General features: G+C 40.3%; 1 protein-coding gene across 1 annotated transcript in view; it reads right to left on the bottom strand.

The window, feature by feature from the left end:
* Positions 1–13,503, bottom strand: part of Ptar1 (protein prenyltransferase alpha subunit repeat containing 1) — a 37,801-nt gene that overhangs the window by 9,023 nt on the left and 15,275 nt on the right. Inside the window, exons 3-6 of the mRNA XM_028893995.2 lie at positions 12,894–12,960; positions 10,589–10,693; positions 8,350–8,563; positions 26–315 (exon numbers count right to left, since the gene is read on the bottom strand). Coding sequence (XP_028749828.1) covers positions 26–315; positions 8,350–8,563; positions 10,589–10,693; positions 12,894–12,960 — 676 coding nt within the window. The remainder of the gene's footprint in view (positions 1–25; positions 316–8,349; positions 8,564–10,588; positions 10,694–12,893; positions 12,961–13,503) is intronic.

The raw sequence follows: 13,503 nt of genomic DNA, 5'->3' as shown, positions 1-13,503 counted from the left end.
GGAAATGGATTTTCTCTTCTCTTACCTATGACACCAAAGGGTTTCGTGTCCTGGATAGGAATCAATAAGATCTGTGCAGAAGTCTACTTCTTCTTCTAGGAGCTGGGTAAGATTTACCCTCGGTTCCTCTGTTGAAGCTGTTGCTTCTTCATCTTTTGGCTCATTTTTCAAAGAGTTTTGCTGCAGTTCAGAAGTGTCCATCGCAGTCTGGCTAATCAAAGACTTTAACAAAAACTGGCGATAGTGAAATCCACTGTGGTCTGAGACATGCATGGATGCCCAGTGTTTAGTAGAAGACAGCTCATCAAGAAGGATCTTGTAAAAAGAGAGAGGGAAGTGAGAGGAGCATTACAAAGGCTTTTCCTTCCCATCACCACCTGTGCTTTCTTTGATTCACTGTCACCAATCTCTTGTCTACAACGTCCCACATGATGTTCTCTTAGAAGCTCAATGCATGCTAGCATCCCTTCTCCCTTATAAAGTGAACAGCATTTTTCTTTCTTGAGCACTGAGTTTAAGGACTTGTATTCTTTCCCTTCACCTTACTACACTGTAAATGGCCAACAAAGAAAACCAAATTCGAAATTAATGAATTTTGGGGTATTTATTTACAAGTAATATTATTGCAGAAGGGAAAATACACAACATAAATTCAGAGGTGATTTTGATTCTTATTACATTTTATATTTACATTCAACTGAATGGATAGGCACTATACTTTCAGTAAGAGACTCTAACTGTTCTTCACAATAAATGACATAAAGGCAGAGTCTGTGTCTGTTTGTTCCTACTTCTTAATTCAAAGAGCTAAGCACAGACTATGATGCACAAAAACTAGGATTTCCCAGGGGCTCACATGTGGGGCTCTTTGCCTCAAACTGACGATAATGAAAAAATGGAATGCAATTAGGTTCTAAAGTATTTAAAACACTGTATTACAAACTGATGAATTTCAAAAGGAATTTATTATTTAACTTTGAGACAGGAGCAACACATGGATGAAAGTTTTTCAATAAAACCAACTGAATTATTTTAAAAACAATCTTAAAGGGGCCGGCTGAGTTGGTGAAGTGCTAAGCTTGAGGCCCCGAGTACAGATCCCTAGCACCCACAGAGAAAGCCAGGCATGGGGAAGCACATCTGAAATCCTGTGTTCAGGAGGCAGAGACAGGAGATCGCTGAGGTCTGTTGGTTAGTCTAGCCCCTTCAGTAAGCTCCAGGTCCAGTGAGAGACGCTATCTCCAGACGGTGGGGGCTGCTACGTGTCTCCATGGGAAAAGCATTAGCTTCACAAGCATGAGGACCTGGGTTCCAGTTCCCAGTGCTCATGGAGAAAGCCCCTGCACATGCCTTTAACCCCAGCACTGGGGATCAGAAACTGGCAGGTGCTAAGAACTCACTGGCCGACCAGCTAGCCAGAAAGATGAGTTTCTGGTATAGTGACAGATCCTGCAGCCAGGCACTAAGATAAAGAGTAACAGAAGAAGACACTTGACTGCTTGCTCTGGTGCACACATACATGCATACCTGTCCACTCACACATCTACAACACACACACACACACAAAGGGAGGGGGAGAGAAGTAATTGGAGTGATAGCAGAAAGCAACTGAAAGACCCCCAAATCAACCCCTGGCCTCTACATTCACACATGTGCATGAGTATGTCCCAGATTAAGACTTTTTAAAGGAAAAAATAAAAACCCTATTCTATTCTTTTTTCTACGTGTAAAGATGCATATTAATTCAAGAAGAAACAAGGAACTTCAGGACATTTTCTTATTTTAGGTTTTTTCCTAAAAAAAAAGAAACTAGAATAAAAAGTATATAGGGAATGATTTAAAAACAAAGACTGTAATTACTTTTAAGTGACTTTAAAAAGACGAAGGAATGGTTTAAAGTCAGGTACTGACAAAATGAATGTTTTTTAGAATGCACCTTCAGTGTCCTTATTCTTTCCAACCTCCACATAAGAAGGTGGATAAGTAAACACAGCAACAGGACTATGGAACAGAGGGGTTGATTGGTTTAAATGAAATACTGAAAACACACATGCCAGCAGGCACACATTTCTAATCATTTTTTTTCACCCGTTATACAAGTGATTGTCCTGGTTAGGTTTTGTCCACGTGACACACACTGGAGTCATTTAAGAATGAATCTTAATGGAGAAAATTCCTCCATAAGACTGGCCTGTAGACAAGTGGGGTGCTGTCTTGACTAATGATGGATGTGGGAGGCAGTGCCACTCCTGGGAAAGTGGTCCTGGATAGTGTAAATAAATAGGCTGAGCAAGCTATGAGGAGTAAGACAATGAGCAGAGTTCCTCCAGGGCCTCTGCTTCAGTTTCTGCCTCCAGGTTTCTGCCTGAGTTCCTGCCTAACTTCACTGGGTTGACAGTATGACCTGAGAGTTATAAGATGAAATAAACCCAACCTTAACTACGGCAGTGGTAAAAATGATCATTATAGAAACAGCAATAATATGAAAGAATAGAAAATCACATCACACATTAGCCCATGGGAGATAACTTCTGAACTGATTCTATTCCGCTTAAATTATAAGCACACTAGTGATGGCTAATCTTCACCAACAACGTAGTTGGATTTATAAACAACACGGAAGCACACTTCTGGGTATGCCTATGTGGGTATTTCCAGAATGATCTGACTAAGGGCAGACCCATCCTGAATGTGGGCAGAATCATCCCCAGACCTAAGAAGAAAGCAAGCTGAAAAGCAGCTTTCACCTTGCTCTGTTTCCTGACCAAGGACACCACGTGGAGCTGCCTTAAGCTCCTGCTGCCCTGCTTTCTCCTCCATGGTGGTCCAAGTCCCCCCACTGTGTGTCAAGCAGAACCCTGCTCACGCAGGCCCCGCTTGTCAGCGGACAGGACGGCTGCGGACTGAGCCTTGTGCAGCGGCACCTTTCACTATCCATCACACAGCATCTCACCCTCAAGACCAGTGTCGACTCCTCCCTGCTTCTATTCCCGTCTGAGGAATTCTTACACGTGACACTATGTGCATGCCCAATCATGTATTTAGAAATGTTTAGAAGTTTATTTGTTGGGACAAAGAGAACAACTTTATAAGATTGATGACATATATTATTATAAAGTGCCCTCTTGAAAGGCTGTACAGTTTATCTTTCAATTGGAGGTACATTATTAATGCCTATTTCCTAAACTCTTATGAAAACTTTAACTACTACTAATTTATTAATACTATCTAAAAGTGGTTTGTGTTTAGTTATAAGAAAAGCTAAAAGCTTTATGTTTGGTTTTCTTTTGTTACCTCTTTATGAATAAAACACTTGTCTTATTCTCTTCATTTATGAATTGCCCAATTTACTATCAGCAAGTCATCTATTTTTCTTACAGGCGTTTTAAAGATACTTATACATGAAGGAGATATTAAATCTCTACTTTTAGGATACATGCTGTAAACATTTCTCAGTATATACTATTACAATTAATTTTTCTTTTTTCTGGGTTTATTGAGGCGTAATTGATAAAAATGTATACTCTTCTGATACACACTGTAATCACAGGCTTGCATGTGTACACTGTGATATGACACAAACCAAGCTAAGGAACACAGGCATCACTTCACAGAGTTTTCATCTTTTGTGTGAGACTACTTAAAAAAAAAATCCCCTCAGTAAATTTTAGCTATATACATAAGACACTATTCTTTTAAAAATACATTTATATCTGTGTCTGAGTGTATGTACGCACACCATGTGTGTGCTTGTGCCTGGGGCAGTCAGAAGTGTGTCAGATCCTCAGGAACTGGTATTACGGACAGTTATGAGTCACCCTGTGGGTGCTGGGAACCAGACTCCAGTCCTATGCTTGAGCAGTGAGTGCTCTCAGCCACTGAGCCAACACTTCAGTCCCTACATAGGATATTATAATTCTGGTCATTAAGCTGTGTGAGATCTTTGGAGCTTATTCATTCTACCTAACTATAATTTTGTAACCGTGACCTTTCTTAATCCCTTCCTCAACTTTTCCAACTATTGTTGTACTCTGCTTCCAATGAATTCAAACTTTTCTAGATTCCACATAAAAGTGAAATCATACAATATTTACATGACACATTGCCCCCAGGTCTCTATTTTCTTCTCAGATTTTAAAAATCTATTTACAATTCAGTTTATGTATAAAAAGATCTAAATTATTTTTTAAAAAGTCAATCCAACTTTTCCAGTCATCATAAACTGAGATTCTTTTTTTCTATGTGACATGCCATATTTAATGGTTATTAATGGAATCTTCACATAATTATATATACTAGGATTTATTTCTGGAGTCTATTATATTTTTATTTTATTTTTGAAAAAGTTCTTGTTTTAATTACTTAACATAGTTAAATATCTAATGGCATAGTGTCTAACTTCTTAGCTGTTTTCTAAGCTTTTCTAATCAATTTCAAAACCAAGCTTTGGAACTGATATATAAACCAATATTTTGAGTATATTCAGGACTGTGTAGACATTACTGCTGATTTCAAATGTTTTTATACACAGACACCTGCAAAAAAGTCCTCTATTGCCATGGGGATTCACTTCCCATTCCCTCCCTAGTCTCAGGCACTTAATAACCTCTGAGCATCTGAGCTTACTAGATCAATGGAACAAAATAGTCTGATTTTGAATCTGGTTACTTTAAATTATGTTTTGAGACTCATCTACATCACACAGCACTCCAGTATTTTATTCCATTATTATGGTCAACAGTCCATTTTATCAAGGCCTCACCTTTGGTTTTCCTTTTTTCATATGATACACATTTGAGCTGTCAACAGTTTGTTTTGGGGCTATGAACATTCTCACTCACAGGATTTAGTATGAACATGCCTCTAATTCTCCAGAATGGGGCTGTGGGAGCATAAATAGCCATTCTTTTTCTTCCAAGAATACAACCTACTAGTTTTAACTGTACCTGGTCCCTCCATATACAGTAATTCTATGGTTTTCTCCCTCTTTCTCTCTTTTTTAAGGGAATGTTAAGCTGCTTTCCAAAGTGATGGCACCAGATTACATTCCTACCAGCCATATTAAGGGCCACTTCTCATATCCTCAGTGACGTTTGCTACTATCTGCCATTACTGTTACCATTCTAGTTGGTAAGAAACTGTTTCACTCACTGTGGTTATGATTTGCATTTCTATCCTTTGTTAATGATGTAAAATTATTTTGTAACTTTATCAGACATTTGCACATCTCTATTTTTTTCAGTGACATAATAACAACTTTTAATTGGCTAGTCACAATACATTTTGTTCATTTATATTATTCTACTCCCCTCAAAAATAATTTTTAAAATATCATGTTTCTACCCCATAGCACCATTAATCATGCGTTACTCTCTAATTTTTCTTCATACTAAAACATTATTATTCTTATTACTAAAAAACAAACAAACAAACAAAACAAAACCATAACACGATTGTACATGTGAACACCTGGTTAGCATTTACTATGTCCCAGGCACCGTCTAACCACTCATAAGTGTTTTTGTTTCATTAAACACCAGTATACTAAAACTGTGTCAAGTCTACACTATATTTACTTTTATGCCAATAACCTACTATTAACATTTTTGTTTAAGTAATCTAATACAGTATGATCTTTAGTAGACTAAAATATAGACTGTAATGTTAATGGATCCGTTACTCCCGAGGGTAAGCCTCTCTAATTTTCACAATTACGAATGCTTTCACATATGAAATCTTCATATTTCATAGCCAGTGTTTACTAAGTAAGAACACTATGACAATTACTCTATGGGGATCCTCCTCTTCAGTGTGTACCACTCAACCTATCTAGTGGAGTTTCCACCATACTCCTTTCATAGGCAGGAAAATGAGGGTTAGAGAGGCTGGGTAGCTTCCATGAGGGCACACAGCAAGATGGTAGAACAGCTAGAACAGCTAGAACACATATCTAGGTCTGTATGATCACTGAGTGGCACCTTTAATCACCATACCATACACGCTGTCTCTGCCACTGTTTCTTTGCGTAAGATCAAGTCCACAAACCACAACTGCTATGACTCTACATACTTTAAATGTGATCTTGTTGTCTTTTATTAGAATGGCAACAACTTTTCCAGAGCTCACTGTCAGCCTCTCACCAAGACTGGACATCAGGCATTTTAAGATACTATTTTCAACTTTCTACCCTTGATAATGCTAGCTCATTTTACCTACTGTGCTTTTAAAATGTCTTTATTTTACTTTGAGAACTAGCGCTTGAGTGTGATACTGTACCACTCAGCTATCTGTTCTTTAACCCACTCACGTCTATTTTGAGGTGAGATTTCACTAAGGTGCCCATCCGTATCACCTTTCAATTCACTATGTAGCCCAGGTTGCATCCCGCATGCTCTCCCGCCCAAGCTTCTGCGTAGCCGTGATTACAAGTGGGCACCATCACACTCAGGCTTACATGCACTTCTAAGTCGGTCTAGACAACTGGTGCTTTTATTAACTACTTCCTCTCAGAGACAAAGCACACAGCATGTTCCAGCTGAGCCCAAGGACTTATAACAACAGAAAGAGGACTAAAAATAAAAATAAAAAATTCAGTACATTTTACTGAGATCAGAAAAAGGGTAAGAAAGGCTAGTGGAGGGTGTCAGTGATGGGAAACACAACAAACCCTCCTAAGTGCAGCTCAAGGAAGGGTGATTAGATGTGAGCTCAGAAGTAGATCCAGGCAGCTGAGCCAAAACCTCACCAATTAGCTATCAATCTAACAAAAGATGGTCTCAAATAACCAAGAATTTCACCTTGGCCTGTTGCATCTGACGTTATGAGAATGGGCTAGCAGGAAAGTTTCCAGGAATATCTCATCTCCCAGGCCTTTCAGTCCCAATTCTCCCCCAAGGCCACACCCCCACCATCACGCTACAGAGCAGAGGTGAGGAGCTGTGGTACTCCATATCCCTGACAGCACACATGACCTGTATGTCTCTAGACTCAGCAGCTGTTTCTAAGGAACCATTTCTGGTGCTCCCGACTGGACTCAGAGCTCCCCAGACCTTCCAAGGTTACACTACTTTCTAACTGTCGGTTAACTCTCTCAACTAGAGCTCCAGATGGTATAAAGATCAAGTAACCCAGCACAGCAGGTAGGAATGATAGCATTTAAGTATTTCTCATGAATAAACTGCCCTGAGCCAATCAAGCACACAAGCAGACATGTATGAAAGAAACCCAGCACTCCCATCACAGTAACTCAGGCAATCCTCACATTAACCTCCAGGCAGAAAGTAGAGTCCTTATTTGAAAAATAAAATCTCAAGGAATTACTTCCCACGTCAAGGTCAAACATGACCTCAGGCTGATGCGATGCTAAGCCTCTGCTCTGCCGACTCCTTTGGGTACCTCCCTCCTGAAACTCACAGACATGAACAGAAGTGGAAAGGTCTACTCTTCTATAGCTGCTGCCCTAAACTCCCTTTAAGTGACAACTCTATTTACCCGGAGACTCCCGACTAGGAGGAGGGAAAGGGCACTCGGAAGGAAGAGAGGACATGGCTGGTGAGTCACAACGGCAGGAAGCTCTCTGTGACTTTAAATCACCCCTGAGGCATGTTGACATTCAACTTCACCTTTTAACTGCCCTGGCCTTGGAAGTTTTTTGGAACAGCATTATATATTCTTACGGATTTCTAATACAATAACCAGCAAAGGAAAAATGAAGATGATTTTGTAACAGAAAAAGAAATACAGGGCTGTCAGGCTATCACTCTGATGGATGAGTACTAAATGTTCCAAATGATTCAACTGTGGCCAAGTCTAAGCCTCAAAATACCCTGGAAACTGCCATCTCCCATTTCTAAAGACAAAAAGAAAAGACAGGCTGCAAGAGCCATACTAAACCTACAGAAAAGAGCTTATGTGTAGATCCCACTGTCATTCTGACGTCATAGGCCTGTAGAGGGCCTCAAGAATCCCAAGGTGAGCTATAGGCTCTGCCAAGTCTGTCCCTGATCTCTCCTTTCCTTTCTGAGAGCGAAGGATATAAAGAATGTCTGCTGATTCAGCTCATTGACATGTGTCCAGAGAACGTTATACGCACTTGAATAATCTTAATGAGTTGTACTGACTCTGTATTTGGTTCTGCATGCCTTTGGTCTAGCAATGTATTTCCTTTACCAGTGTCCCAAGCTGCACTCATGGGGAATGCAAACCCTTCTGTAATTATGAGGATTTCTCTGGAAACCACAACTGTCTTGATCCTCTGGGACTGCTGGAACATTACTTTCAGGGATAAATTACTACAGAGATTTAAAGGGTGGATGGGCAGTATTAGCCATGGAAAAAGAATAGCCCTACCTTGAGATCCAGCTTGGCCACATTCTGTAAAACCCAGATGCGATGGGACCAGGCATTGTAGTTGCTGGGGTATCTTCCAGCTGCCTCACCACAGACTTCCATCTCTTCCTGTATGATTCGCTGGGTCCTCTCTGCAGGAACTGTTCCTAAGTTTCCTTTGGCCACAGAGGAAGGCGAGGAAGTTTCCTGACTTAACTGCTGCAGCACCCAGCGCCTGTTAATACAGCATGGGGGAAAGAGGAGGGAAGAACACAATCCATTTCCGTGTTCTTAGTTTCCATGTACAGAGTGCACCATAATAGTCATCTATAAGCTCAGGGATGGGGATGTCAAGGGGCTGCTGCTACTGCACTCGGGAATACAATTCAACTTAGCAACATGAGCCAGGAGGGACACGAAAATGACAAATGGGAAAGAGAAACTTTTCTAAATTTTAAATCTGTCAAAAAGAGAAGGTCATCAGCTCCAAAATGACAACTTCCAAACTCTCCTTGGCCAAGGACTATAAAGGAGCCCATCTATGTGCCTGTGTGTGGCAGGCTAGGCGCAGGGCTGACTGCACTATGGCAGGAAGGCGCAGACCCCCACCTTCAGTTATACGTGCATGCCTCACCCACATCTGTCTGCAAACAAAAGTTTTGCTTTGATAGCTTTCACTAAGCAAAATTTTGATATTACAGCATAAAATGTGAAAAGAAACAAAAGACACTGAAGCATCAAGGTTTAAAATGTCCTCAATCACAGACTCTCCTTTTGTCTATGTGTAATTTGCATATATTTTAGTCAAAAGCAACAGAAAAGGTTTCTTTTTTTTTTTTTTTTTTTTTTTTTTTTTGGTTTTTCGAGACAGGGTTTCTCTGTGTAGCTTTGCGCCTTTCCTGGAGCTCACTTGGTAGCCCAGGCTGGCCTCGAACTCACAGAGATCCGCCTGGCTCTGCCTCCCGAGTGCTGGGATTAAAGGCGTGCGCCACCAACACCCGGCCAGAAAAGGTTTCTAATCAGTTCATATTTTTATAGACATACTTTCGAACTAAAAAATTTCCATCCCAAAGGTACAGAAAAATGAGTAAGAAAATTCATTTTATTTTTAAACAATGAAATTTTACAATAAAACATTTTTGTTTTTAGCCAGGCGGTGGTGGCACATTGCCTTTAATCCCAGCACTCGGGAGACAGAGGAAGGCAGATCTCCGTGAGTTTGAGGCCAGCCTGGGCTACAGAGTGAGTTCCAGAAAGGCCCCAGAGCTACAAAGAGAAACCCTGTCTCAAAAACCCAAAAATAACTAACTAATTAAATAAATAAATATAAAAAATAAACAAAATTTGTTTTTAAATTACAGACCCCCAATAACCGAGATGCTTATTTAATAGTTTCCTTCTGGCATCTCCCCTCCCCTCAGCCTAACACCAGCACATGGCTTTCTGGGGCAAACCATGCCAACTGCTGGTAAGGAAGAAAATACAACTGACTGGTTTGTTAGAGCTGACTTATCATGCCAGCCAAAGTCAAGGTTACAGTCACGACACCTTAAACCCACTGAAGAACCCAACTATGTTCGTGACTGAGGAATGTTAGCGGCATGAGGACAGACTTCCTGACAGTAACTTCTCCAGGACACCGTGACAGCAGACGACACCACTGCATTTCAGTCACGTGAGCACTTACGTGAGATCTCAGAAAAGCATGCTTTCCAACACCAAGAATTTTCAGAGTCCTACTTGTATTCTGGTTGTCTCAGGTTCTCACCCTAAAAATGCTCCAGGTATTTATGGTTTAGTCCACATACCAATCACCTCAGTTACCCTTATCTTCCTTTAAAATTTAATTTTAATCATCACAACCATCAGACCACCAAATTTACTAGGAACACAAGCCCATGTATTATAGTTAAGTATCTAAATGCAATCTCCAAAATTGCTATAGATAACAATAACAGCCAACGTTATTGAGCAATCAATTACTATGTGCAAGGCACTGTAGTAGGGCTTGTATACGTGATCTCAGGAGCACTGAACTATGAATTCTATGAATCAGGTATAATTATTGCTCATGTTTTATGAATGTGAAAACTCAAACTTGAAAGGACTTGCTCCCATGGGCACTCAGGTAGCAAGTGTTCATTCTTAGACTCAAATGTAAGTAATGTGACTTTAGAATTCAAATTCTGAACAAAAATCAAATAGTAATGAATACTGAATACTGAACAGGGAGGGATACAAAACTGCCTATCAATCACACCTGTGAATCCATGTCTCTGGACTCTTAGGAAACTTAGTTAAGGCTAGTTTTCCCAGATGCAGATCCTTAATTGGACTTAGAGTGCCAGAAAGGATGAGCTCTTTCCTGTAACAAAAAGAAAAATAGGCGTCAATTTTCTACTCAAGCATTTTTTATTGCTTTTAATAAAATCTCATGGTGAACCACGAAGAACTATTAAAGAATAGACAACAACAAAGAGAGGCTGAGGAGAGAGTTCAGTCAGGAAAGTGCCCGCTGCGTGAGCGTGAGGGCTTGAGTTTGAGCCGCAGAGCCCACACAGAAACAGGCACTGCAGAGGTGTCTGCAATCTTGGTGCTGGGGACGGGAGGACTGGACTGTGGGCTCGGGGCTGCGCATCTCAAATCAGCACACTGACACCATCTGTAACTCAATAGATAAGCGAATCCTAAGGTCTTGTCCCAGAGACACTAAACTGGAAACAGTGTAAACCACATAACAGTTTAGAAACCACTACAGAGACTTTATTATCACGCTGCTTAGTTTTCTGTCAACTTGGCAAAAGCCAGGATCATTGGGAAGAGGTCTCTCATCTGAGAAAAATGCCACCATAAAACTGGCCTATGGGCAAGTCTGGGGGGCTTTTTCTTGACTAATGATTGCTATGGGAGGGCCCAGCCTACTGTCAACTGTGCTACTCTTGGTCCTGAGTTATATAAGAAAGTGAGCTGAGCAAGCCATGGGGAAGCAGGCCAGTAAGTGGTGTTCTTCCATTTCTTCTGCTTCAGTTCCCGCCTCCAGATTCCTTCCTTGAGCTCTTGCCCTGACTTCCCTCAGTGATGGACTGTGACCTGAGACTTCTAAGCTGAAATAAACCCTTTCCTCCCTGAGTTGGTTTGAGTCATGGTGTTTTAGCCCAGCGAAAAAAAACTAACGAAGACAATAGTCAACCATGGTTTGAACATGTTAAATGGAAAATTTCAGAAACAATTCCTAAATTTTAAATGACAAGTAGCTCTGAGCATCTGATGAACTCCTTAGGACGTGACTCGTTTGTCCAGGGTATTCATGCTGTCTACAGTGAGCAGTCACTCAGCGGGTTTGAAGGCACAGGGAGGGGCCTTGGAACACATCTTCTTCCCAGGATAAGAAGACAGTACTGTAAGTATGCACTTTGCTGCTCGAATCATTGCAGCTTCGGCTTCCAGAAGTTCTCTCAGTTGGTCCCTGGCCCACTGCATTTTATTCTTAAAACCTCTTTCTTTACTTTCTTGCTCCCAGATGCTCCAGGCCCATTCTGTATATGCCTGCTTTGGTCTATGATTCAGCCATTTCTCCAGAAAGCCCAGTTCCTTTTACCAGGGACCGGATAGTTTCATACGGTTCAATCAGATATCTTAATTTTACAGATGTGCTAACTGAAGTTTGGAGAGGTGAAGGAACTTGCTCAGAGTGGCAGAGCCAAAGACATCTCAAAAAATGTCTATAATAGAAGTTACCTAAATTCTTAAAATCACTTATAAATACAAAATCCAGTATAATGTGACCTTGTTTAAAACACATAGAAAGTTAAATAAAATATGATTTAAATTATCTCTAATGATAAAGAATTGTAATTTTTATGGCTCTATCCTGTGGGAAATTTTAAAATAATTCAGAACATTCAACAGACTTTACTTTTCCTATCAATCACATTCTGCTTTCCTTCAAGAGAATTTGTTTTAGTCTAATGAATAGCAGTTGATTTACGCTCATATGCCCATTTGGGTTATTTAACTGAAACACAAAACAAAACAAAAAACCCTTCAATAGAAATGGTTCTTGTCTTAATTAATCAAATGTGATCCTTCTTTCAAGTCCTGAACCTCAGACATTACAAGTGGCTGTCTCACAGCGCCACACTGGCTATGGCTACATGAAGACTAAAGCCTGTGTGTGGCCTTAAACCTTATCCCATACACTTTCCTGCACTCCAGTGTAGCCAAACTCTCAAGCAATGCCTAGTGCTCCAATCATCACACAAAATGCCTATACTCCCCAAAAAGGGAAGAAAACACAAACAGGCATCAAACAGCACACTGTAACTCAGCAGGTACGATCTACAGTTTAGGGGAAATGCTTACAGAAAAAACAGTTATCAGGGGCATCGCACATGTGTTAGAACTGTCATGGAGATATTATGAAGAATTTGTATAAGAAACAAACACAGGATGCTATGGACAAATGGTTTATATTTGATCTCCAAGTAGCTAACAAAGTCACAAGGTTATAACTGTCTTCAGAAGTCTGGGCAAGCTTCATTTCACCACTGACAAAAATGACATACCTCACATTCCATGCGGTGGTGAAGTCTGGGTTGAGAAGGAGCAGGGTGCAGGTGACATCGATCAATTCTAAAACAAAGAGAGCCGTGTTGAAAACACAGTCCTGCCTGTCAAAGCCTGCCTCCTTCAAAGGCCCTCGTCCACTCATCACAACCTGTATGCAGGTTGGATTAGTTTTAAATGTCAGACACACTGTTAGACCTCAGTGGTGTGACTGTTATCCCCAAGATTGTCTTCTATTTGTGATCTGTACAATTATTTTAAAAGTTAACAACTTTTTAATATGCCCATAAAGAATAATTCATCTTCCATTCTTTTAGTAGCTCTGGCAGTAATTGAATTTGCACTAAGAAATAATTTTGAAACCACCATTTAATTAATTCTACTAGTCTCAAGCACTAACTATATGGAAGTTTTCAAAAGAGAGAAGAGAAAAATCACCCACAATCCAATTTACGTTCTGCTGCAAAAAAAATCCCCTTTTTTCTACACATTTCACACAGTGATAGCAATGATAAAAGTACAGTAATCATTTCTAAAGACTTACTCTTCTATTTTCTTAGGATGTATTTCCTGAAAGAGAATCTCCATGGCAAAACAATACAAAAGTCA

This window comes from Peromyscus leucopus, chromosome 1, assembly GCF_004664715.2.
Source record: "Peromyscus leucopus breed LL Stock chromosome 1, UCI_PerLeu_2.1, whole genome shotgun sequence".
Classification (NCBI taxonomy): Eukaryota; Metazoa; Chordata; class Mammalia; order Rodentia; family Cricetidae; genus Peromyscus; species Peromyscus leucopus.
The sequence above is the reverse complement of the archived record's forward strand: the minus strand, read 5'-3'. Positions and strand labels throughout refer to the sequence as shown.